This window comes from Schistocerca gregaria, chromosome 2, assembly GCF_023897955.1.
Source record: "Schistocerca gregaria isolate iqSchGreg1 chromosome 2, iqSchGreg1.2, whole genome shotgun sequence".
In the NCBI taxonomy this organism is placed as follows: domain Eukaryota; kingdom Metazoa; phylum Arthropoda; class Insecta; order Orthoptera; family Acrididae; genus Schistocerca; species Schistocerca gregaria.
Window position 1 is genome coordinate 114,888,649 of NC_064921.1, and position 27,527 is coordinate 114,916,175.

The window sequence follows — 27,527 nt, forward strand, 5'->3', positions numbered from 1 at the left end:
GAATTGGGTTAACATTTCAAGCCTTTCAGTTAACTGAAAATATTTTAAACCAGAGGTGAAGCTTTACCTAAGCCTTGCGGTGTGAAATCTCTGAATAAGTTTCGTAATCAAAAACATTAACTTACTTTAATATTGAAAACTGACTGTAAAAATTCACAAAATCACTTAGAATTATTTTCCTTTCTGAGTAAAGATCGCAAACACTGAAATACTTTCTAGTTCACTTAATGGTGGACTAGGAGTCATCGAAACAGTTGAAGCCAGATGGGCAAACGACAGCAATGTTATTATTACCTTTACATAATTTCACGTGGAAGGAGAGGTATTTTTGAAAGTAAACATAAGATACTTCAAATGACAATAAACTGTAACCTTGAAGCTCATACAGATAGCTTGTTATACATACGTCGATGCACAGGAGAGAGAGAAAAAGCGACAAACAGAGAACAAACAGATGTGATCAACATTATATTACACTTTAAATTCCATTCTTTCATGGAACCTACTGAAATATAGTATTCTTTATCTTTCAGAGTAATGGAAATTTTTTTTCAATATTTGTCACATAATATTATTAGACTCGAGGAAACGGCATATAATATTACCGGAATTATTGTCTCTGTTTACATTACATTCATATCGCTTGAACGAATTGCGCCATTAAAAGAAACGTTCAAATGTGTGTGACTGGCTAAGAAACCAAACTGTTGAGGTCATCGGTCCCTAGACTTTTCACTACTTAAACTAACTTAAGCTAAGAACAACATACACCCATGCCCGGTGGAGGACTCGAACCTCCGGTGGGAGGGGCCGCGCAATCCGTGACATGACGCCTCTAACCGTGCGGCCACTCCGCACTACCAATCGCGCCATACATTAGATAACCTTCCAGGTGACGCCACACGGTGTAAATAGTTTTTAACCCGTGGTACTAAAATAATATTAATTATTGTTTTGAAATGGAAATACAAATTTGCTTCGACAATGTTTCTTGATCCTGTGCTGAGTGTGGCACTGTTTGGATATAGCCTTCTAAGTTGGCAGCACTTACTGTACTTTGCTGCTAGCGAATGAAGCTTGTCTCTCTGATTCGGAAATGTTTATCTGTCTGTGTCCTGTGGGCAGTGAGTGGAGCCATTGGGACAAAGGTGATTGTCGGGCGGCAATTCCAGGAGCTCAAAGCGGCTCTGTTGATATGTGACCATCCGCACGCACGGAGCTAGTGTGGACTTGCAATACTAAGCACTCTAGAGACTCTGTAACCCGTTGCTTATGGATTTGCTAATAGTGTGCCTATGTTCCATGTGCATCAGAGACATGGAGCTATATCATGGACAATATGTGTTTATCTTGATAAAAAACATTCAGTTGTGAACAGGTGCTATAATCTGATGGATACAATAACTCTCATTATATAGTAACTTTGCCATGTGCAGTGTGTCGATAGACTTTGTTGATAATTGCCGGTATTGAGCTAGTGGCCCACAGTGTTTTATGTTTCCTGTATAGTTTTACGGACTTTGATAGATTGTATGTGATGGCAGTATTCATATGGCAGACATCCAGGCTCTTGCAAAGGGGAAAAAAAGGTGGTTCAAAGGTGTGTGAAATGTTATGGGACTTAACTACTAAGGTCATCAGTCCCTAAGCGTACACACTACTTATCCTAAGGACAAACACACACACCCATGCCCGAGGGAGGACTCGAACCTCGGCCAGGGCCAGCCGCACAGTACGTGACTGCTTGGCTAATTCCGCGCGGCCCCTGCAAAGGAAAAGCTTCAGTCCTAATTTTATGCACCTTGTTACTTTTCCTGCTGATATTTTGCAGAGTGCCTGGAAATGTAAGAGATCCGGGTTTCCTGAGACAAGGCGAGTTAATGTACAAATTACAGTGCTCGAACCTAGTGCCCATATGTAGTATCCGTTAGCTGGCCGTACAAATGTGCCAGCATAGTGGTGCAACCAATTACTGAGTACAGTGCGGTCATTGTGGCTACTGCCGCACCTTGTGCTCCGCTCGAAGAAATGTTTGAGCACATGCAAGAAGGCGACAGTTGAATGCTCAGTTGCAGGCCCGTTTTAATCATTATGGGGACAGAATGACAGAATGACTGAGCTAATAGGCGTGAACAAGAATTACTGCGTTTTTGTTAGACCTACAATAATACTATTATCGAATTGTTTCAGGCCTGTAAACGTAAACGGAGTGAGTTTGGCAGTGAAGTTAATCACATAGTTCACATTAATGAGTCAGATTAAATGATCCTTGATACCTCGTTTGCTATATTGCAGAATGCATTACATGACTTTTTGAATTAATGTTCTAATTTATCTCTGAATTCAGTTGACCATACAGTAGACTTTTTGAAATTTACGGTGGCGTTTCAAACTGTAGTGCGTGCCTTGGATAAGAGTGACGTTGATGCTGCCTACTCACCAAGTATGTGTTGCCTGGGAAATCTGCTTCTCCTATCGCTAGACAACAATGAAAGAAAGTAGTGTTAATGATTTTTTGTTACAGTAAGATATATGGCAATATTTAACTTTGAGAATTCATAATGATGTGTTGCAAGCAATGGGTAACAGAGAAAACAAGAAATCTCATCAGTATAGACCATTCCTAATACAAGTGAAATTATACAGTTCGTAAGTCACTGCTGTAGAGCTCGTAGAATGGCTGGTCTTCAACTGGGCCGCCCTTACGTCCTCTTCACCTAGATGCCGCTGCTGTCTCATTGTCGTCATAGAGAGAGGTTGGTTGGCGTACTGTTGGCTGACGTCTTCTTTACAGTCCTCTCTGCTTTAGCGATCCTGACTGGCGTGCCGGCGCTTGTCTTTACGCCAAGACATTAAAATCATTTTCTGTCAAGGTGAAGAATAAATTGCATGAAAAAGTATAGGAGACCATAACGGGAAATAATACTCGTATATGGACAAAATACCGTTCTAGAATTTGTAGGTTAAATCCGCCAACAGCTCTACAATAGTTAATCTGTCGTTAGTTAGGCAGTGAATAGGGTATGACAAAGTGTAAATAAATTATATGGAGTGAGGTGAAAGGAGTATGGTGGCGCTCGAACTAAAATACACCGAAGAAATAGAAAGTCATATTTTAGAGATGTTGAATCTCGAGTGTAGACAGAGAGCGGTATTTTGTCGAATCTCTAAGATATTAGTTCAATTATAAGAAGTAGTACAGCAAATACATGCAACTGAATTTGCAGATTATCGGAGGGATACTTGCACCGTAAGAGGTGACGCTTGGGGAGAAAACTTTTACAGAAAAGCACTCAAAGAAAACGGTAACTCATAGGACGTATGTAAAGAGACTCATTCAAGGTGATGTGTTGGAACTGTGGCAAGCTCAAAACTGTGAAAAGGAAATGTGTGGGGATGGAGGACGAAAACAAGAATTATGAAGATTACAGCAAGGACATTGTACGTTGCTTAATGTCTTCAAGGATAAAGGAAATCCACTTTTACCGTTTGTATGCACGGCCACGGCATTAAATAATGAACCAATCTAAGCGTTGCTGGAATTTTGACGGCATGATATCTGCAGTTTGTTCTAAGTTGCTTTAGGAACATCAGTAGGAAAGGTTAGTAGTAGATAAGGGACAGTACTTGACTGCAGATAAATTAAGTTTTATTGTGAAAGGGTGTTTAAGAATCAAGGTCACGTATGACCACGTTTCATGGAAGACTGGCGTGAAAATCATCGGGAAAGTGTGTTTTGGAGGCGGATTTTACTGTTGAGGTACATCTGTTTCTCTACTGGTCGGGGTTTAGCTGGCATGGGCTGGGGGTGGGGGTGGTGATGATAGTGGCATACGGTAAAACAAATACGGACGCAGTTACTCTTGCGAACACATACTCATTAGAGGAGCTTTTAGCTCATTTAGATAAACTTTAGAGAAATAAGATGAAAATCTTATGTGCTGAACTACGAGATGTCTTGACAGAGAAATTGGAAGTACGTGTGTCTATGATCCACGTACGTCAGATACACGGAGCTACATTGTGGTCACGACGTGTGGATAACTGATCGTGGAAGCAAAATTCAATTCTGAACAGGTACTGTAGTCTGATGGATAATATAACAGTAATTATCTAACACGTATCTATGTGAATTACGTCGATAGAGGATGGTCATGATTAACTGAACTGAGGAGTATAATTGTAATGGAACTTGAAAGAGTGTTTGCTGTCAGTGGACAGCTGGGATTCAAAACTTTGCATGTTACAGTTAGTAGTACTGTTGTACTGGTCTCCTGCACCTGCAGCTGTTCCTGTTACTAGTAGAAGGCACAGTTATTTCTGTTTCTAATACTGAGCTGTTTCAGGTTAGTTTTTGAGGTATTTCTAGTGCCTTTATATGTCGGTGGACTGATCTTCCAATAGCAAGGTGAATGTGACAGCAGAACTCGGTTGACAAATACCGAGACTCCTACAAACAGATGGACTGAGGTTTGAGTTCCAAGATATATAGGACTGCAGTATTCAGACGGGAAACATCCTGGCTCCTGCAAATGAAAGGTTCGTTCTTAATCGCATTTAACTGTACTTATTTTCTTACTGTTCTCTGTTGTTTTTAATTATATGCATGTTAAATCATTTGAATCGTTTAATTCAGTATAGTTGTAAATTTGCTAGCACTGGCTTGTTGTCCTATGCGATACAATATTAAACACGATGTTAAATTGAAATAAATATTGTACTATCACTCCTTTTTTATCGCTTTGAGGTAAAATTTAGTCCAGGAAGCATGATATTCAATTTAAATAAATTTAATGAACACAATCATTGCTGAGAATAAATCAAATTTATATTAGTAGGATGCTATTTGGTTATGCCATCAATAAATAGATAAATAATGTACTGGTTACCCAAGTTCAGTTAACCTGACAAACTGCCTATTGGCTTCTGTACCGGCTTCTTCAGCCGATGTTCATCTGATGATTTTACTGACGTTTCGCCAGCATGAGTGGCTGGCATTGTCAAAGCTTCACCCTCCATTGCTGGTGGTGAACTGGAGCCCAGCTCGCGGCCGCAGACTATATGCACCTGGCGCACCGACGTTCGAGGGCTTCTCCGAGGTCATTTCCAGTGCGGTTCTCCTCTTGCTAGCTGCGACGGTCGTTCGCTGCAGTTCTGGAACCCAGGATTCGTTTACCTTAAGGATTTACTCATTTTTGTGAAGCTGTTCGTGTGATTTTGTATTTCTACACCTTCTCTGAACGAGCGGTTGTGATAGTGCTTCTCTACAGCCAGAACTTCCTTATCGGCGAATTTTATTACGTGGTCGGTCTCAATCAGAGCGTGCTCTGCCACGGCCGATTTCTCCACCTGCTCCAACTTGCACTGAGAGAAGCCAATAGGCAGTTTGTCAACAAGTGGCCACGAAAGCCTTAACAATTCACTTAATCTATTCCACACTTTTACCCTAAGGGCTCTACTTCGCGTAACAGCACGAAAATTTTCTTTGTTTCGCTACACAATTTCTACCTGACAATATATAATGTTTAAAAGTCGTTACAGTCACACCTGAGAATATTTCTAGTTGCATAATGTATTTAAGATTGTTTACTGTATTACTTTTATGTGTGATTTTTTATTGATAAATTAAATTGTCATCACATAAATGCATTGCTGAAGGACAGTAGCTCATCGATAATATCGACATCAACCTTCCACTTATTGTACGAATAAAATTATTCTTTCTCCTCATTTCAAATTCAAAATTGTGTACATGTAAGTAAAGTTCTCCCACTATGTGTTTATTCACGTTTTGCTTATAGCAAGGCGTTTGGAAATACGATATGGCCGCACTCATTATTCTGAAACAGCATATTTAAGAAGTACGAGGGTCGTTCAGTAACTAATTTCCAACATTTTTTTTCTCAGATCGTAATTGCTGTTAAGAGTCAGAATTTGGTTACAATATACATCAACATGTGTTTTCCATATCGTATTTTTCTACGTAGTCTCCATCGAGCTTTATGGCCATACGCCAATGTTGTGGAAGAGCATGTTTTCTCTGCTGGTAAAAGCTCTTTTCCTGTAGACGTAATCATGTTTTCACTGCATGACTGACACTCTCGTCATCTTCAAAGCGTGTTCCCCATAGAGAATCTTTAAGCAGCAATCGGAACGAATAATGGCATCCGCATGATTCAGCATGTTTGGAGCAGTGGCTGTGACAGAACGACAAGATCGTGGCTGATCGTAGAGCTCTCTTTCTGTATTTCCTGAGGCTGTAACTACTGTATCTTTACCCATCGCCCAACTGTACTCCTATTAACTGCAGCATCGCCATACACTGCACACAAACGTTCATGGATGTTCGCCATGGTTTCTTATTCTGCACACAAGAATTCAATAACAGCACGCTGCTTGTAACGTGAGTCGTATGTACGAGGGTCACTCCAAAAGAGATGTACACAATTTTTTTTTAAAATCCATCTTTTATTCTACATGTTTGCAAGTTTTACAGTGTGTAGATACATCCTTTAGAAACAATATTTTCATTTCTCCACATAATTTCTATCTCTCTCAACTGCCTTACGCCATCTTGGAACCAACTCATGTATTCCCGCACGGCAAAATTCTGGACCAACCTGTTGGAGCCACTGAATGGCAGCGTGCACAAGGGAGTCATCATCTTCAGACCCTGTTCCACGAAGAGAGTCTTTCAATTTCCCAAAGAGATGATAGTCACTTGGAGCCAGGTCAGGACTGTAAGGCGGGTGTTTCAGTGTTGTCCATCCGAGTTTTGTGATCGCTTCCATGGCTTTTTGACAGACATGTGGCCGTGCATTGAGTGCAACAGCAAAACATCCTGCTTTTGCCGATGTGGTCGAACACGACTCAGTCGAACTTGAAGTTTCTTCAGTGTCGTGACATATGCATCAGAATTCATGGTGGTTACACTAGGCATGAGGTCCACAAGCAAGAGTCGTTCGGAATCGAAAAACACTGTAGCCATAACTTTTCCAGCAGAAGGTGTGGGTATGAATATTTTTTTCTTGCGTAAATTTCCATGATGCCACTCCACTGATTGCCTCTTTGTCTCTTGTGAAAAATGATGGAGCCATGTTTCATCACCTGTCACAATTCTTCCAAGAAATTCATCTCCACCATTCTCCTACTGTTCCAAATGTTCGCTTCATACCATTTTTCTTGTTTCTTTATGAGCCACTGTTAACATCCTGGGAACCTACCTGGCACAAACCTTTTTTAACATCAACACTTTCAGTATTCTGCAAACACTTCCTTCCCCTATCCCAACGTAGCGTGACAATTCGTTCACTGTGATGCGTCTGTCGGCAGTCACCAATTCGTTAACACTCTACACATTGTCTGGAGTGTGTGCAGTACGAGGCGTGCCGCTGCGAGGGCAATCCTCAATATCGCCGTAACCTGCTTGCCCACCGACTAACTGTGCTGCGGTCGACAGCAACATCTCCGTACACCTTTCTCAACCCCTTGTGGATGTTAACCACTGTCTCGATTTCACAACACAGGCATTCTATGCCAGCACGTTGCTTGTGACGAACGTCAAGTGTAGGAACCTATTTGAAGACATGCTGTGACGGCGCCACTCACGGGAACAGGTTGAACTAAGTTTGAAAACACTTTCACACATGCATAATGAAAACTGTATTTTTACAAAAATAGTGTGCCTTTCTTTTGGAGTGACCCTCGTAGAAGCCATTTTGACGGTGTACTACGGCCCTGTCATCAGCCAGAACGGTTTGAAACTTAACCGGCGCACAGAACAAACATCAATGTGAAGCATCCACTAGGCCGTTTGTCTACGTACATTAAGGGCAGAGTCATTCATGTGCCGCCACAGCCATGCCGAAACCCTGATATGACAGTTATGTCTATAATCATCATGCACACCAGTTGCCCACCCTTGCACCCGTTAGTGGCAAATGGGACCGTTAGTTTCACCTAGACACCATTCCACATGAACCTCGTAGATCATGTAATACAATATCTACTATAATAAGGGTTATTCTTTTTACGAAACAAGCTCCAGTTTCATCACAATTTTGTCCACAACAGAGGTTAGCAATAGGACTTAATCCGAAATTAGCTGAAGTAGTTCTTTACAGGCGTTTCGTGTTATTCCACTGAAGGAGTTGTGTTCAGAAACTAGGTCACTTTGAGAGTTAGCAATACATCCAGTTCGGTGGGGCGCACCATGACTTCGTCTCCTGTGCAACCCTCTCCATCTCTTTGTCGCACTTCTCCCAAGGACCTTCGAAATTATTTTGTATTGATTTATTCTTCTCTCTGTGTTTACCTATAGTTTTGTTCCTCTACAGCCCCCACTATCATGACAGCCATTCCCTGACATTTTAGTTTCTTTAGTACAAAAGCATTACATACTTATTCGTGTTATTAAACTAAATATTGTATAATGTTATCCGAAATGACCCTTAAATTGTCAGTAAATTGTGGTATTCAACCCTTGGATGCCAAACAGGAGTCTTTTGGACACAGGAACCTTCGATTTTATGGATAAACAGTATTACAGTTGTTTCCTGTATAATCCTTGGGAATGCAGTTGACATTCTTTAGGAATTACATTATTTGGTGCAATTCAAATTAATTACTTTTCTTGATTAATTTTGTTTTCCTACACGTGTAATGAATGACAGGGATCTTTTAAACAGTCTATGAAACAACCTCCTGTCGGATAGTTTATTTATATTTGTCCGAATGACAGATTATATCGACAAGATTGCTGACAACGTTTAAGAGTATGGCACACCTATACCTATAGTTGAAAAGTCAGAAGTACTAGAGAAGCTATAACTGAGTATTGTTGTGGAAGGTAAAATTATTTATTTACGCCAGAATTGTTTCAGGTGACCATACGTTTAGTTTCACGATTAAAATCATTATTCAAGACACTTTCATCCTTTCACTAGAAAATGAATTTCATGTTATTTGTTAGAAGCAAAATACCATCACCCGAAGTCAGCACATTTTGGCATTCCAAGTGAAGACAGATTATAGAAATTTCGATTTATTTATTGGTAATGATGGAACTTTGTGAAGCAAAAATAGCATGAAAATTTCCCCTGAAGCAGTAACAAGTTGTGCACCTCCGTTCTGAGAACCCACGGGGCTACTTCGTCTCGCAAAGAATGTAATATGGATCCATGCATTGTGTTAGTTTAGAATGCAAGTGCATTCCTAGTATCAAGAAAAAAATTGACAGTGCATTACATTTGATGAAATGAGCTATTTTTTTAGGACCTTGACCAGAGAAGAAAAATAGAGTATTGCTTCTATCACAGTAAAGACAATAACAAAGCGATTGGGAGGAACCTCAACAAATATTATAAGAGTTTCCACAAAGGTTCTGTTATTTGAAGGTAAATATTACAGCAATTGGAAACAAAACCACGAGGGTGTTAACGAATTTCACTATAAATGAAGGTTTACAAGTCCAGACCAGTTTTTTTCCTAATTAAAAATTGAGAAGATAATATTAGAACCATAAGTTAAGTACTTAAAACGAACAAATGTGTCATATTGCTCAGATCTCTAGTCGATATTGCCACCAGCCAGAAATTGCAGAAAGATGAACATCATCAAAAAGGAGATGCTATGAGAGCTGATGTAGACTAGACAGAAAAAGTAATCAAACATGCAACAAATTGAGGCAGATTTTTTTCACGAGAAGAATTTCTGGTGTAAGTTCAATAAAATTGTAGGTTTGTTGTTTCATCTCAGACACACTGTAACAGTATTTGACATTGTATTTTGTTACTAAAATGAAAATTACAGTACAGTAAATACTTTATTATTGAGTCTGTTACCAAACCTACTTTATTATTGATTCTGTTACCAAACCTACTAAATTTGATAACATTGCTTTAATAACGACTATTTTATTTGTCTAATGGACCCCTCTCATGCATTTTTTGCGAGATCAGACACTCATGCATCCAAGGGTGAAATGCTATAAACGCTAATATTCTGTAAACTAGTATGTACCACGACGTCACTGTTTATAGTGAAAAGTGATCCTTGGAGAATCTAATTAACGATCAAACTGGAAAATTGTTTGGAGACTTAGACAGGAATGGATTTGAATGTGATGGTGCTTGTTTTTAGTTGCTTTCTTGTCAGTGTCGGTGATGTCCAAGATAAATACTGACACAACGACCGTAAATGACAGTTAATAAGGCAGTATCCACTGAGATATAAAGTGCATATACTTTTCAAATGCAATTAATGCGAGAAATTACAAACATAAAATAGAAAAAAGAAGAATACGTTAGGAAGAAAATGTATAAGCACAGAGTATTTCTTTAAGTGTTCCATTCATGTTACATGAGCCTGTCTTGAAAGGAATTCAGTTTACTTGAGTTCACTTTGATGTCACTTACATCAAATGAACTTAAACTAAACTTGTACACTTTTCAGCAACAAAAATTTTAGAAATACATTACTTTCTCTGATGACAATCATTTTCGTACACTGAGAGATGAAATGGGTGTCGCTTGAAGGAGTAACTATGAGACTTCATAGCTTACTTTCCTTCATTTTCCTGAGAGGATATCAAAGTGTCCTTGCCCAGCGGTGGGACAATAAAGCAAAAGTTAAAAGTTTTTATTCAGAAAAATTTATTTTTTAAAGTTTTTACATTCCATTGCTATGGATACTGGTGGCATGTATGGGTCAAGTTGTTGGGTTTGGCTCCAGAATTCAGTGGCCGTACTTTCCATAGCCTCCAAGTCCTCCGAAGCCGCTGGCAGCTCCACCGTATCCTCCAGCAAGGCCGCCACTGTAGCCTCCTCCAAGACCACCACCAACGCCTCCTCCGATACCGCCATGGCCAGCGCTGACGACGTAGGGCACTGGACGCTTAACGACGTAGGGTTGGGGCACTGGGACAGACACTGGGGTGGGGACCTTGACGGGGAAGGGCACAGGGTTGTCCACAGGGACAGGGTACGGCTGAGGCACCTGCACGGGGACAGGCCGGTCCACAGTTACCGTGAACGGGACCTTCACAGGCACTCGAACGATCCTCTCCACAGGGACTGGGACACGGACAGGAATTCTGTTGACAGTGATCTGTGGCTCTCCCCCTCCGATGCCGCCCCCAATGCCGCCTGCAATGCCGCCTCCGAGTCCACCTCCGTAGCCACTTCCGTAGCCGCCACCATAGCCGCCTCCATAGCCGCCACTGTAGCCACCTCCCAGACCATAGCCGCCACTATAACCACCCAGTGAACCGGAGAGTCCTCGCTTCTCTTTCACCGGCTGCTCCTCCTCGGCTAGGACGGACAGGGCCAGACCACACAAATACACGCACATCTGTTGAGAATCAGACATTTGTAGTTAATAGAGCTGCGAATACAAATTTGTTATGGTGCATGTTTACACACTACAGAAATTTCACATTTATCTGTAGAAAATACATTCATTCTTTTGTGCTAACTATATTGAGTGCAGCACTTGTTTCTACTGCAGAAAATCAGCTGTTACTCAAAGAATTATTTTGGTTGCAATTAAATTCCCAGTGAAACTAGAAAAATTAAATGTAGAATGTAGAAATTACGACGTATATCCAAGTAAATGTGTATTGCTATATAATATATCTGATTTCGTTTGGTTAAAACTTCAGGTCATTACGGTTGTGGCCAATATGTGAGGTTGGTGCATAATTTCATAGATTTTTTTTCCGTTTTGGTGTTCCGGTTGATATAGGTTTATTTATCGATAGTCACTTTTTATTTGTAGTTCGCTGTTGCTGATTTAAATGTTATCGTTCTGTCATTTGGAGGACCAAACAAAGCAGCAATTCCCCATACAAAATCCTGTGCGCATACACAAAAGATAATGTTATTTATCTGGTGTAATGTACTAGGAATTGATTCCCCGAGGTGTAACCATCACTGCTGACATTTGTTGTCAACAAATGAGGCGTCTTGCAGGAGCAATCCAATAATAATGACCAGGAAGACTTCGTGAAATGTTGTCACTCCACAGTAACGCCAGCCCGCATTCTGCCAGACTGACAGTAGTTGAGTTTGGAAGTCGTTCCGCATCCATCGCATTTACCTGATTTTGCGTCCTGAGATTTCACCTCTTTTACTCTCTATTGAACAACCTTTAGGAAACGTCCTTTCCGGATGAAAATGCGCTGCGAACATACCTCGACAAGTTTTTCGCTTTAAAACCACGTGATTTCTACAGTCGCGAAATCGAAATGTTACCCAGCGCTAGCAGACTTTTGTAAGCAGTGAAGGAGAATATACTGTATTATTGGAGACTAGTCTCTGTTATCTATATCTGCTGTGTTTATTAAACTAATGAAAAAGCGGTGCGAACTAGTGCAACAATCTAATATGCAACTATTCTCTGACGTTTCTGCTCTGACTGCGGGAGACATCTTTAGAGATAAAATGGCAGTTGCGTTTGTACTTCAGAAGACGTCTGAAGTTTCTGAGCCTGGGAGTTTTAACGGAAATATACTCCAGTCATTAACGTTTACGTAGAAATATGATATCAGATTTGATCTGAAATGAAATCGACGTACACTGACCCAGTGATATGATGCTTGATAATATTTCAACGGTACACTTTCGTATAAACTATCTTGAATCCTGATGGCATGGAACAGTGAGTTCCAGTGCCGAATAAATATTGTACAACTACCTTTGGACTAGGTGAACTAAACTGGAGAGTTAGTCCGTAATATCACATTTTGACATTTCGCAACTATTTCCGCAGTAAAATGTCACTATTACATCATTCACTGTTGTTCGCATGACTTTTGAAATATCATTAAGAAAAGTATATACTTCCATTTAAAATAGCTGCAACTGCTGTGATGGAGACTACACAGAAACTACTCGAATATTACTTATACGCAAGATTACTCGTCCATTCATATAGTTGCATCGTTAAAAACCTTAGGTCGGTGTCATCTACTATGCATGGCCATGATACGTAACACATATATCCTGTAGATTACCAAATTTCGAAGATAGTATATGATATTTCGACATGTTTCCATTTTTCTGGATACTATTCAGTAATACTTATGAAATTTAAAGATACAGTGCACGTTTCTTCTGTCAGAGATATGGAAAGGTAAAGAGAAAGTGTTGCTTCATTATGTGATGATACAGAAAACTGAGACTCCTTTTGAGAAGCAGGAAACTACTGTTACACTGTTTTTCACCGTTTCAGATCACTTAGTTAAGCTCTTTAACAGGGCAACGGTTATGGAGAATAATTGGAACCAGATTTCCTGCTACAAAGGAGCAGCCCTGCTATATCTAAGCGGTTTCTTCCATGTTAAAATAATTAATGTCCAGTATGTGATAGGAGGAATAATACTTAACTCATTGAAAAGAAACTTTTGGTAAAGACGATAAATATTGGTGTAACCAGTTTCAAAGCTACGACAAAAAATACAGGATTGTGACGTTTGCAAAACTCAAAATTATTTCCCAATAAATCTTAGGTGATATATGTAAAGCCAATAAAATAAATCTTTTTATACCGTCTGTAAGCAGGAAAATCAAAGGATAAATTTTATGTATTAATGAAATTGAGCCTTGAATAGCCTATCGAAATAATTCTTTCCTACGTAACTGACGAACGAAATTATACTTAGAATGTATGATATTAACATTCAGTACTTAAGCTACAGGTAGCAGTGACATGAGAAGTATAGGAACATTAAATTCTCATTTCTAGAGAAAATATGTATCTCCGATTCCTTAACTGTATGTTACAGTTCAGTTGCGTAATATTTTAATCATTTCTTTCCGTTCCTTGAATGCTTCCAGGAAGACTAGCAGTTTATTATTCTCGTTTACATGTTTTTTTTATTAGTGCAAGTCGATCTCCAGCGATAATAGAGGCCTTATCTCAAGCATTTAATATTTTAATCATTTCTTTCCGTTCCGTGAATGCCTCCGGGAAGACTAGCAGTTTATTATTCTCGTTTACATGTTTTTTTTTATTAGTGCAAGTCGATCTCCAGCGATATTAGAGGCCTTATCTCAAGCATTCGGATTGTACCTAAATTCATTAAGTGAGGTGGTTCAATGGTTCCGAGAATTTGTATTTGCGATAAAATAAGCTGTATCATCCTATCTGAAGTTTTCCATGGTTTCCGTAAATTAGATCAGACAATTGCTGTGATGGTTGCCAGAACAACACATGGTCAATCTTTTCCTCCGTCGTTCCAATCTTAGCTAGTATGCCGTTCTTGTAACCTTGACGTAAAATTTTTGTTAAATTCTAATTTTTAAATGGGTGTCTGAAGAGGTATTGTTGGAATTGCGTTTCCGTTGGCCATGAGGCTTTTTCTTCTAGTGTCTGATAGTTCAGTATTCTTCGAATTGTGTTTCCGTTGTCCATTAGACTTTTTGCTTCGAATGTCTGATAGCTCTGATTTCTCAGGATTTTTTGCCACCATCTCCCCTCCTCAAAGACATCTTGACCTGTTTCTTCGCTTCGGGGCGGAGTGCTGCATATGGTTCAAAATATTGTCACTGTAATCCTTATTTAGTTTTGCGGGAGACGCTGTCTAATACCAAAAATGTCTTCATTGAGGTTCAACCCAATAAACCTTGACAAGACCTTTGTGTCTTCCTTTGCGTTCGCTCAATGTTTCTATTTAATGTGTATCCCATACTTAGGTACATAAATTCATCTACAATAGACTGGTATTAGGGCGCTCTATTGTAGCAAGTATTTACTGTCGGTACTCACCAGGATCCTCATTGCTGCTTGTGTGTTCTGCTGAGAGCGAGCAATGACTGATGCTGCTCCGAGGCAGCAGTGGGCTTTTATACCCGTAGCAGGCCAACACCTGACTACTTAACCACATTCACCAGAGCGCAATTACGGCGTCCGGTTTCACAGAAACTGCACAGCTACGTTACTACCTCCGCTGATACAGGAGGTATTTGGAGCTATGGAAAGTAGTAAGTTGTCTATACAAAAGTTGAAGAAGATCTCAGATCTGCTGGTACTCAGAGTACAACAGAATATCAGTGATCACAACGCCGTTACGCCATCGCTGAATATGACTGTAAATATTAATATACAGAAAGGCAGGAGGACCCTCCAGCTTAGGAGGAGTGGCAAGAAACAGGTCACTGCGCGATAGCAATGGAAATGTTACCGATGAAGGTGCCACTAAAGCGGATTTACTAAATACAGTTTTCCGTAACTCCTTCACGAAAGAAGACGAAGTAAATATTCCAGAATTAGAAACCATAACAGTTGATAGCATGAGTGACATAAAAGCAGATATCTTAGGTGTTGCGAAACAACTCAGATCATTTAAGAAAGGCAAGTCTTCTGGTTGAGATGGTATACCAGAGTATGCAGACACAATGGCGCCTTTCTTAGCACTCATATACAACCATTCACTTGACGAAAGGTCTGTTCCTAAAGACTGGAAAGTAGCACAGGTCACACCAATATTCAAGAAAGAAAATAGGCGTAACCCATTGTATTACAGACCCATATCACTGACCTCAGTTTGCAGTACGATTTTGGAGCACATACTGTACTCGAACATTATGAATCACCTTGAAGAAAATGACTTATTGGTGCATAACCGACACGGATTTATAATATACAGTTCTTGTGCCACACAGCTAGCCCACGAAGTAATGAGTGCTGTTGACAAGGGATGTCAGATCGATTCCATGTTCCTAGATTTCCAGAAGGCTTGTGTTACCGTTCCTCACAAGGGACTGTTCATCAAATTGCGTGCATATGGGGTATAGTCTCAGTTATGTGACTGGATTCGTGATTTCCTCTCAGACATATCACAGTTCGCTGCTATAGACGGAAAATCACCGAGTAGAACAGAAGTGATATCTGACGTTCCGCAAGGTAGTGTCATAGGCCCTCTGCTGTTCCTGATTTACATAAATAATCTAGGTGATAATTTGAGCGGCCTCCTTAGATTGTTTGTAGATGACACTGTAATTTACAGTCTATTAAAATCATCAGACGATCAATTCCAATTACAAAATGATCTAGAGAGAATTTCTGTGTGGTGCGGAAAGTGACAATTAGCACTAAACAAAGAAAAGTGCGAGGTCATCCACACGGGTACTAAAAGAAAACCGATACATTTTTGGTATACGATCAATCGCATTAATCTAAGGGCTGTCAATTCGACTAAATACCTGGGAAATACTATTACTAGCAAATTAAATTGGATAGACAACTTAGATAATATTGTGGGGAAGGCGAAACAAAGACTGCGCTTTGTTGGCAGAACACTTAGAAGACGTGACAGACCCACTAAAGAGACAACCTACATTACACTTGTCCGTCCTCTGCTGGAATACAGCTGCGCGGTGTGGGATCCTTACCAGGTAGGATTGACGGAGGACATCGAAAAAGTCCAAAGAAGGTGTGGTGTCACCGCCAGACACCAAACGTGCTAGGTGGTAGCCTTTAAATCGGCCGCGGTCCGTTAGTATACGTCGTGCCCGCGTGTCGCCACTACCAGTGATTGCAGACCGAGCGCCGCCACACGGCAGGTCTAGAGAGACTCCCTAGCACTCGCCCCAGTTGTACAGCCGACTTGCTAGCGATGGGTCACTGACGACATACGCTCTCATTTGCAGAGACGACAGTTTAGCATAGCCTTCAGCTACGTCATTTGCTACGACCTAGCAATGCGCCATATTCTTCAAGACTGTATTCTGAACTGATAATATTGTGAATCATGTACCGTCAAGAGCGACGTTCATCATTAATGGATTAAAGATAAGTGTCAAACTAGCTACGTCCGCTTTCTGAATTCTAATTCCTTATCTTGTTCCAGACCTCACGTCAGTATAGTTTTTCCCTCCTCACGCCAGCCTGCGTGAGCTAAAACGCGTGCATTTCGGCCTCCTCTAGTAACACGGCGTTGCCTCTTCTGCCAACACAACAGAAGGACATCTCGTTTCGTGTTGTCGCGCAATAGGGGTGAGAGAGCCATTGATATGATATGTGAGCTTGGGTGGCAGTCACTGAAACAAAGGCGGTTTTCTAAGCGGCGAGATCTATTTACGAAATTTCAGACACCATCTTCCTCTTCCGAACGCGAAAATATTTTGTTGACACCCATCTACGTAGGGAGAAATGATCATCATAATAAAATAAGAGAAATCAGAACTCGAACGGAAAGATTTAGGTGTTCCTTTGTCCCATGCGCCATTCGAGAGTGGAATGGTAGAGAAGTAGTAAGAAAATGGTTCGATGAACCCTCTCCAGGCACTTAAATGTGAATTGAAGAATAACCATGTAGATGTAGATGTAGACATATTCAACAGCGTTGTACGAAGACATGCTGACAATTAATGCTTCTGAATTTCTTGTATGAAAACTCTTAAAGCTTTTTAAACAAAACGAACGTTATTAAAGTTCTACATCTTTATTCGTCATGTCTAGATATCTGAAACCCTCTATATCGAGACGGCTCCGAATTGTAGTGTGTAACATGGCTGTATATGAGAAACAGTTTCCTGTAATTGAAGTTCTAATTCGAAGGCTCCGTCCACGCATGCACCCTCTCCTTCAGTATGACAGTGGCAAACATCACACGTGGGTCACGACATCTGCACCAATAGGACTCCTTTGGTTCACTGTCACCGATCATCCTACATACAGTCTCGACTTGGAACCATCAGATTTTCATCTGCTTCCTAAACTTAAAGAACACCTTCAAGGGCTTCAGTTTGATAGTGTTGACGCGTTGCAAGCAAAGGTGAGGTTGTGGTTCCGTCAACAAAGTAAAAAATTCTTTAGTGGTGGTGTCAACAAACTGGCCGCTCCTTTCGACGAACATATTCGTCGCCAGGGTGACTATGATGAGAAACAAATATGTAAACATGAAGAGTAAATATGCGGAATGCTAATAACGTGTATTTTATTTAAAAAGCTGTAAGAGTTTTCGCATAAAGTATTCGGATGCCTTACTTTTCAGAACGCCCACGTACAATACGCTTAACAGTTACGAGCCGAGCAACGTTATGAGGGATGAAAAAAGACCTGTTTTTGTTTATATTAGGAAACTGCTACGAAATCAAAGAAAGCTTCACTGCAAATTTAAACGTAGCCTCACAGAGAAAGAAATATCAAAGGAAACCGAAAACAGCGCAAGGGGAGCTATGCGTGTAGCTTTCAACGTATTGGAAAGTGAAATTCTGTCTACCGACTTGACAGAAAACCCTGAAAAGTTTTAGCGTTGTGACAAAACAGTAAACTAACCTATACCATCTTTGCAGACACTCTGCGATCATAGTGGCTTTGACACTGAGGACGACACATGAAAGGCCGAAATACTAAAAGTCTTTTTCCAAAACTGCTGTACAGTTGAATATCGCACTGTAGAACTTCATTAAACTTGTCGCGTGAACGGCAGAACGGATGATAATGAAATAAGTTGCCATGAGATAGAAAATCAATTGAAATCATTCAACATTGCACCTGATGGGATACCAAAACGATTCTACAGAGAATATGTGAAAAAACATTCCATCTTTCTACAGTGTACTGTAGGTGTTTGCAGGAGGGAAGTCTTCCTGAAAATAGCACAGATCATTCCCGTTTTGAGGAAGGGCTATCGAACACATGACTCTGACATCGGTCAGTTGTAGAATCTTAGATCATGTTATGCTCTGGTATTAAGATATTTCTGTTGACCTAAAATTTCCTCCGTCGGTCTCAAAATGCGTCCCGAAAACATCGGGCGTCTGAAAACCGACATAGCTCTGTCCCTCTAAGAGATGCAGAAGGCGGTAGATATCAGGTCTCAGATGGATGCCGTGTTCCTTGATTTTCGGAAGACATTAGATACAGTTCCGCAATGCCGTCTAATGAACAAAACACGGGCGCATGGAATATCAGATCAGCTGTGTGATTGCACTGAACAGTTTCTAGCAAACAGAAGACAACAAGTTATTCTCAGTGAAGTCTTCAGATGTAAAACTGACTTCCGGGATACCCCAACGAAAAGTTATAGGTCCATTACCTTCAAAAATGTATATAAATAACATAGTAGACAACATCGGAAGTTACATAAAGCTTTTCGCGGGTGGTACTGTTGTACAAGGAGGAGACGCAACACTAAAAAAATGTAGCGAAGACCTGCAGAGGATCGACGCTTGGTGCAAGGATTGACAGTTGACCTGAACATAAACATACACTGATAAGCCAAAACATTGTGACCACTGGCCACGGTGACATTGGGTGCTGCCTGGTGGCTTTGCGAGTACGTGACACGGTAGCAAAACTAAGTTAGCGGAGCACACCCGTACTTGGGAACACTCCAGCGAAGATATGACCTATAAATTGGGTAATCCATTGAGATAGTCGACTTCGAAAAAGGGCAGAGTATTATTGCCCAGAGCCTGTGAACGATTGTCTCGATAACGGCGAAGCTGCTCGAATGTTCACGTGCTACTGTGTTGAGCATCTACGGAAAGAGGTAGAAGGACAGTGAAACTACCACTAGCCGCTAAATAGTTGGACGTCCACGACTCTTCACAGAATTTGGGGTTCGGAGGCTTGACTGCTTTGTAATGAAGGTTAGATGGAGAGCTTTGTCTCTGTGACGAAAGAGCACAACGCTGGTGCACGCACAAGTGTGACGACCCTATGTGTTTGCATGTTGACCCTACGACAGCGTCAATTACGATTGCAGTGGGCACAGGACCATTGGGTTCGACCGTCGATAAACGGAAACGTGTCGGCTCTTCGGGTGAATCACATTGTTGCTACACAAGGTCGATGGTCGACTCCACAAACGCCGTCGTCTAGCTGAACGGCTGCTGGAAACCTGCAGCGCGCCACGGACACAGGGTGATGGGAGCAGTATTATGCTATGGAAGACATTCTCCTTCGCTTGGATGGAACCAGTGGTAGTGATCGGAGACAAGCTAACAGCTGCGAACCACTTTCATCTCTCCATGCTTGATATCTTCCCCGATGCTGATGTCATCTTTCAGCAGTATAACTTGTTCGTATCTTGGATCCAGAATGGCGCTACAATGGTCTGAGGAGCATTGTAGTGAAGTGTTGATGTCTCGACGACAAAACTGGCCTACTGCAAATCCTATGGAACCCATCTGGGTCGATATCGGTTGTCATCACGACGTACGCAGATCAGTGGCCTTATATTTACGCGAATTAAATGACCTGTTCGTAGAAACCTTATAACATACCTCCACAAACCTGCCAACAAACAGTGGGGTGCCTGATATACAGAATCAGTGATGTATTTCGTTCGAAAGACGGACAAAAAAGCTATTAAGCAGGTGCTCAACATGTTTTGGATCATCATTGTATGCAACATATTGTGCATACACAGACAGAAAGACTCATTATTATGTGATTACACGGTACAGAACGAACGCTGGAAAAAGCTTCCCCCATGAAATGTCTAGGTGTATGCAGCACGGAGTAATTTAAAGCGGATTCGTGGGAAGAATCCTCAGGAAATGTGGTAATCGACAAATTCGACGAGTCTTGAATGTTATTCGTCAGTATGGGATCCGTACCACGTAGGACTGACAGAGAAAATAGAGAAGATCCGATCAAGAGCAGCGCGTTTCATTACAGGTTACTGTTGACAGCACGAAACTATCACAGATATGATCATCCAACTCCAGTGGCAGACGCTGCAAAAGAGGCGATCCGCAGCACAGAGTGATTTACTTTTAAAGTTTCGAGAACATACGTGTCTAGAAGAGCCATCAAATATATTGCTTGGACCTACGTACTCTCGCCAGAAGATCATGATGATAAAATTAAACTGATTCGAGCCCACACGGAGGCTTCTCGCAATCGTTCTTCCTGCGAACTGTTCGCGACTGGGCTGGGAAAGGGGAGAAGAGGCAGTGAAACACAAAGTACCCTCCGCCAGGCACCCCAAGGTGGCTTGAGAACACAGATGTAGATATAGATGTAGAACTGCTAGGTAAAAATAAGTCCGTTACTTTACTTCAGAATGTTTGGAGATAATTGAAGCAATGACAAGGAACCCCTTGAGTGCGAGGCTGCAGAGAGCCAGTGATGTTTACGGCATTCGACATATTTTCTACCATGCAATCGAAATATTGGCTGCTAATGGCAGTAGGGGCGGGACCTGAAATATACAATGATGAGCTCAGCAAGAGATTACGAAGCGTGGTTGAACTTCTTAGTCGACGAGTAACACAATACAGTGCTATACTGCTAGTGGTGTTGATACAAAGCAGAGCAATGGCAACGATAAACAGAGTAAACATTATATCTATAACGACAGTTCACGAAGTTCACATTTCGTCAATACGAATTTTGCAGAGTGAAAAAGAAGCAGCAGATGAAACATCAACGTTTCTGCAAGATGAGTCAGTGGAATGTGTGGTGTCGTTTCCACTCGACTGTGCGAACATTGTACATGAGGAGTACAATGATGTCGTTACGTGCCTAATAGGGTGAAAGTGATATTGAAACAGATGTCTAGCCATGTAGTTCATCACCCGTGTCGGACAGGGAGCCACAAATCCCGTCTCAAGTATTGTTGTTGTGGTCTTGAGTCCAGAAACTGGTTTGATGCAGCTCTCCACGCTACTCTATCGTGTGCAAGCTTCTTCATCTCCAAGTAACTACTGCAACATACATTGCATGGAGGCTTAATTAAATAAAATGCTAATGATTTTTAGTTTTAGTCACTGTTTGTCCGGTTACGCAGTCCCGTAACCGGTTGGCCCTGACTAGTATTACTCAGCAATCTGACTGCACAGGATAACAACAAAGAGTGAAAGGAAATTTCCGTTAACACAATTAATTAATTAAGTCCCCAGCAACTATAAAAGCTACGAAACAACAAAGCACAAATGTAACTGTTCTGTGTGTGGAAGTGTGATTCAACGTACACATCTGGCACGGTTCTTCCACGATAAGACAAGATATTTTAAACACCATTTACACTGAAGTAATTAAAAAAAATCAGAAATACTATAATTGCATATAGAAACCAGAATTACAGTCTCATACGAGAACACTAGCCAGATGCTTTGTTGACTGAACCTGTGACCAAGAAGCATTGTTATTTAGGACATTTAAAATAAAAAAATTTCCTTACCTTCATATATATTGACGAAAAAAATACATTCTGATCATTACAACATCCCCAATGGAACAACATATGGTGTCTTGCCCAACAGAACAACTGCACACGACATGCTCACAACTAGTACTCTATCGACATCGTCTCAACAAGCACTGATTATGCCTACCTCAGAACTACAACTGCCCACAGCAACTTCTCAGCTGCAACTGCCAGTGGAGGCGGCTGAATAATACTCTTTGGCGCAATCTCTGGCGCTGTGACTCATTGTAGCCACCTTTCAACATCCTTCTGAATATGCTTAGTGTATTCGTATCTTGGTCTCCCTCTAAGATTTTTACCCTCCACGCTGTCCTACAGTACTAAATTGGTGATTCCTTGATGCCTCAGAACATGTCCTACCAACCGATCCCTTTTTCTAGTCAAGTTGTGCCACAAATTACTCTTCTCCCCAATTCTATTCAGTACCTCCTCATTAGATAAGCGATCTACCCAACAAATCTTCAGCATTCTTCTGTACCACAACTTTTCGATGGCTTCTAGTCACTTCTTGTCTAAACTATTTATCGGTCATGTTTCACTTCCATTCATGGCTACACTCCAGACACATACTTTCAAAAACGACTTCCTGACATTTAAATTTATACTCCATGTTAACATATTTCTCTTCTTCAGAAACGCTTCCCTTGCCATTGCCAGTCTACATATTATATCCTCTCTAATTCGACCATCATCAGTTATTTTGCTCCCCAAATAGCATAACTCATCTCCTAATCTAATTTCCTCAGCATCACCCGGCCTAATTCGACTACATTCCATTATCCTCGTTTTGTTTTTGTTGATGTTCATCTTATATCCTCCTTTCAAGACACCGTCCATTTCGTTCACCTGCTCTTCCTGGTCCTTTGCTGTATCTGACAGAATTACAGTGTTTTCGGTGAACCCCCAGTGATAAGCAGTAAAGATCTTTCTCCAAGGAGCGGGTACTAAACATAATTACGTACATGGAAGATCATCCGTAAACTATGAACAGATCTCGAGTAAGTCCCTAGGAATATCATCGTGTAGTACATAAGGAAAACTACGGATATTCGAGGAAGGACAAAACGGATTTGTTACAAAAACTGGCTATTGTGCGTTTCAAGGCTGCTCTATAGAGTTTAGAGGATGTCCCTAATATTGACCTAGTACGTTGTGCATATCAAACTGCGCGTGACATAGATTACAGTGATTTGAAGGCAAGCTGTGGATGGCTACGTAACTTCAAACAGTGCTACAGAATTGGAAGACGTAAGAAACAAAGTGTCAAATTGATGCTCGGCAAACTGAGGAATCGACTGTTAATTTGTAAATGATATAAAAAAAAACTTATCCTATCGCTCAGTAAGAAAGCTGTAAATTAGGGTTACCAGGTAAGAAGCATCATGATCTAGTAACATCAATGCCTTAACGCAATCGTCTACAGTTATGCCGGCTGCTACTCTGGATCGTATATTGGCTGGAAATTTTTTTACTGTGCTGTGAGGTGTTGGAGGCGCTCTGCCCCCTATGATTCTTTATCGTGTGCGAGATGTTTCAGTGGCAGTAGGGGATAAATACGTCGCAGCAGCAAGAGGGGGAAAATGGATGAGAGATAACTATAACCACGGTATGAGCACTGCTGTTGACCAATACCAGGTCGAAAGAACGTGGCTTTTTTTTGATTCCTGGACTGCATATAAAAATCATAATCCTTTAGAGCAAACCATCCTTCTTGAAAAGTGTGCGACATTGTCTTTCACACCGCCTGGAACTACTGGACAAATTCAGCCTCTGGATGGTTGTTTTTTCCGTGCCTATAAAACATTTTATTGCACTGTCTGCAGCTACGCCTTGAAAGATAGCCAATTTCACGATAAGCTCCAAGACAGATTATTTCGCATTGAGTTGCATGCCATCACATTCTATCAGTTATCATCACGCCTTACACCAATATGATTCTTATATGCATTTTTTATTAGTTGATACCTAACTGAACGACCTGCACGGTTTGTAGCTCCCTAGGATTTCGTCTTTGATCTTGATGGTGCGAACTTTTGCAATGACTATGGCGCGTCGTTTCTCATTCGATTTCATGGTGCAAGTTGATGGTTTTATTTTGAACATTCTTGAATGCCGACGATGTCCAGTTTTTGAAGTATAATATATACATCCCATAGAACGTTGTTCTTTGTGCCTCCTTCAATTTCTGTCATCCTACTGATGCACGTGGTGAATCATTAGCAACTAATATTTTTGCTGTCGTAACTATTAACACTTTCAAATGAGCCTTACGAAAGACTGGACTCGTGGCCTCGCAGTCAAGGGGATTTCAAGTAGGGGATTTTTTCACTGTTATACGATATCTGAGTTAAGAGTTGTGCGGTGGACTAGTGGATTAGACATTACTTACCGTAAAAACGAGACTTACTGCAAACTGGGTTCGTAAGAAAATTCCTGATTTAAGATGGAAAAGAGGACTTGTCATTTGACAACTCCTCTTCTTGTACGAACCTCTCTGCTACTTGATGGGAAAAGTGCTGCGCACTCTCTTTCATTTGTTTGTAGCGGAGGCAAAATAGCCGACCCTGGCACTTATAGTGACGATAAACGCTCTGAATTCGTTTCAAAAGAAACTAAAGGCCTGAAATTTGAAAAAGAAATATTGTGAAATTGAAGAAAGTAAATATCGAGGAACATGAGCATTCGAAAGAACTTGTTCCAAACTGATGCAGACTACAGAAAATTATTTGTAATAATATGTTATTCATTCATTCGAGTTATATACTTACCTTTAATTATTGATATTTACGAAATATTCGCTTTTTTCACATTAATGTATTCCTAAAACCTACTTATGTTCCATTTAGAAGAAAAATAATTATTGAATTCATGCCGCCTTATTCGTTCACGTACCCACATACTGAATACATTGCTGAGTGATGGCTGCAATGTCCCCTTAAAAGATCAATATCAAATAGTAATTGCCCTATTTTCCTACGTACAGATGCAAAAGGAAATATTTCATTAAGATATCTGAAGTTTCAAAGATCTTATTATTGACTCAGTTTAATCGCGTAAGTAAAAATGCACAGCACACTTATCTGAGTTCCCTCACAGTGCCTTACATATCAAAGAGCACAAAACAACAGGATAATAGTTTCCAAAACCGACTAAGGTCAGCGACGTATTACTATAAGGTGAGTAGCAAGACAATGAACTAATATATTATTAGTTAGAACTGAAAAATAAAATGGCAATATATTAATAATTTTATTCCCTCTTAGGTTAAAGTTGGTTTCCGAGACCCTGCAGAACCGTCAATTAGCGCGATTCACAAACAACAACTTACGTACACATGTTATTCCAAAAACGTTATCGTGGATGTAGGAGCCAGGAGGTGGTGGTGAAAAAACACACATTGATAAGGTTATCTTTTATTTTAAAAGGCTTTCTCAGTAATAAATATTTAAGTCTGGCATTTCTTTAAAAAAATAATTTCAAAGCAATTTCAAATAGCTAGACAATTTTCATTATGAAAAGAGATTACCAGTTGTGACATTAAGAACTTGCCAATAATGAGATTTTAACTTAACGTATATAAGGCAAGAGTTAAAAAACTCTTTTAAAAATAGCTCTATGTAAACGATATTGCAAGGTTTGACGTTAACAATAAGAATCTTTTAAACTTGTTATGGCGATAAGGGAACAATTCCAAAAAAACTTCAAGTACCCAGCTTGTATTAAGAAAAAATAGTTGTCTACCACCAGTTACATAACTTATATTTGTTACAAGATAAATGTGAATAAGCCAGCATAAAAACGTTCACATTAAAGGCAGTTCCCAAAAAAAAAAAATATTCCTTTGATCGGTGAGGGAGTGACACGTGTAAAGGGGCCCAAATCACAATAGGCGGAATAGGTACTGGTGGTCTACAGTGCCATAGCAGATCAGCCCCAAAACTTACATTACAAGCTGCCACCTCCCCGAGTTACTCAAAACCAGAAGACGTAGCAAGGGCGGTGCCTGCACAGACTCCGAACCACACAGACCCGCGACAACGACCCTAAATCATCCAATCGAGGTGTGAATGAAAACGGCCCGACCAAGAAGCAATTAACACATTTCCGCGGACAGACAAATGATACTGTGGTGGAACTACCCCAACAAAACTACTGGTGAAGAACCTCATACGCTTCACTAGATACACTACACTAGAACTTGAAAACCTTCAAAACTCTGTTACATAAAACCAGTACTCAACTTCTCACACTCCATCCCAGCGGCGGGAACACGTCGCACTTCCAAATGCTCGTCAGAGCCAACCAGTGGTTTCAACAGCCGAAAAGAAGACATACGGTCCCCCGCGCTGATCTCCTTCACCACGGCTTCTGAACTTCATAAGCCACGTACATGGGGGTAAGGCAGACTTAGCCCCTGACAGCCAAGAGGTCGGCCAAAGCACGTGGCGAGCAGTTGACCCCCAAAAACAAGGCCCCGCTCGCGCCACCACCTCCCTCGGTCACAGCCCAGTACGTACTCCTCGATAGTCACGCGACCGTACACTTGCCCCACCTCCCGCCAGAGGGCGGTAGCGATCCGAACAGCGCGCCAAACCGAAAGCGCCACCGCAAACACTAAACGTGAAGCGAAAGCCGCCTGACGCGCTTTCCGAAGAGCCGGACACAACTAAGGGTCACCTGTCGTGTGAAAAAAGGCATTTTCCGCACTTCCTGGCATTATGAAGCGGCGACTGGAAAGACTGTGTTCAATAGGGTCTGTGTTCTCTATCAGGTGGTGGAAGAAAACGCAACCAACAGCGCAAGATTCCACAGGATACCAATGTTTTAATAGGACAGTTTATTCGTAATTTTCATACAGAGTTGCTCATTATGGGAAAACCGGTAGAAGAAAGAAATATCTATCATGCGACGTATGAGTTAAGAAGTTATGGTAGCTATTCAGGCAGAAATATGTTACAGGTATGTACTTAATTCATTAATATATAAAAACCAGAGGAACTGATAAATATACATTGAATCCAAAAGTGAAATAATATTATTTGTTATTTCAAAGGTCTTTTCAACTACGTATTCGGTCTACATAGAATGGATATACGTGGTATTTGTGAACAATTTAGGAGTAAGCTCAACATTGAAACAAACATAGCTTCAAAGATACAAGCGGAAAAGGAGCTTAACTTCACGAGATAAGAGCGAAAACGTTTTATGTCAGTGCGAAAAGTTGTGAAGAACTAGTTAAAGGGACAAGAAAATTGTAGCAGAACATTCCAGTACCACATACAAGCGTTGGGGATATGGTGTATTACAAGCAGCCCTGATGTTTTGTTTTTGGGATACAAAGGTTTTTACCTGGCATGATGAG

The 27,527-nt window shown here is 40.8% G+C and overlaps 1 protein-coding gene across 1 annotated transcript in view; it reads right to left on the reverse strand.

Annotated features, from left to right (window-relative positions):
- Positions 1–10,668: 10,668 nt before the first annotated feature.
- LOC126336468 (cuticle protein 79-like) overlaps positions 10,669–27,527 on the reverse strand; it is a 52,964-nt gene continuing 36,105 nt past the window's right edge. Inside the window, exon 3 of the mRNA XM_050000207.1 lies at positions 10,669–10,941. Coding sequence (XP_049856164.1) covers positions 10,735–10,941 — 207 coding nt within the window. The 3' untranslated portion in view covers positions 10,669–10,734. The remainder of the gene's footprint in view (positions 10,942–27,527) is intronic.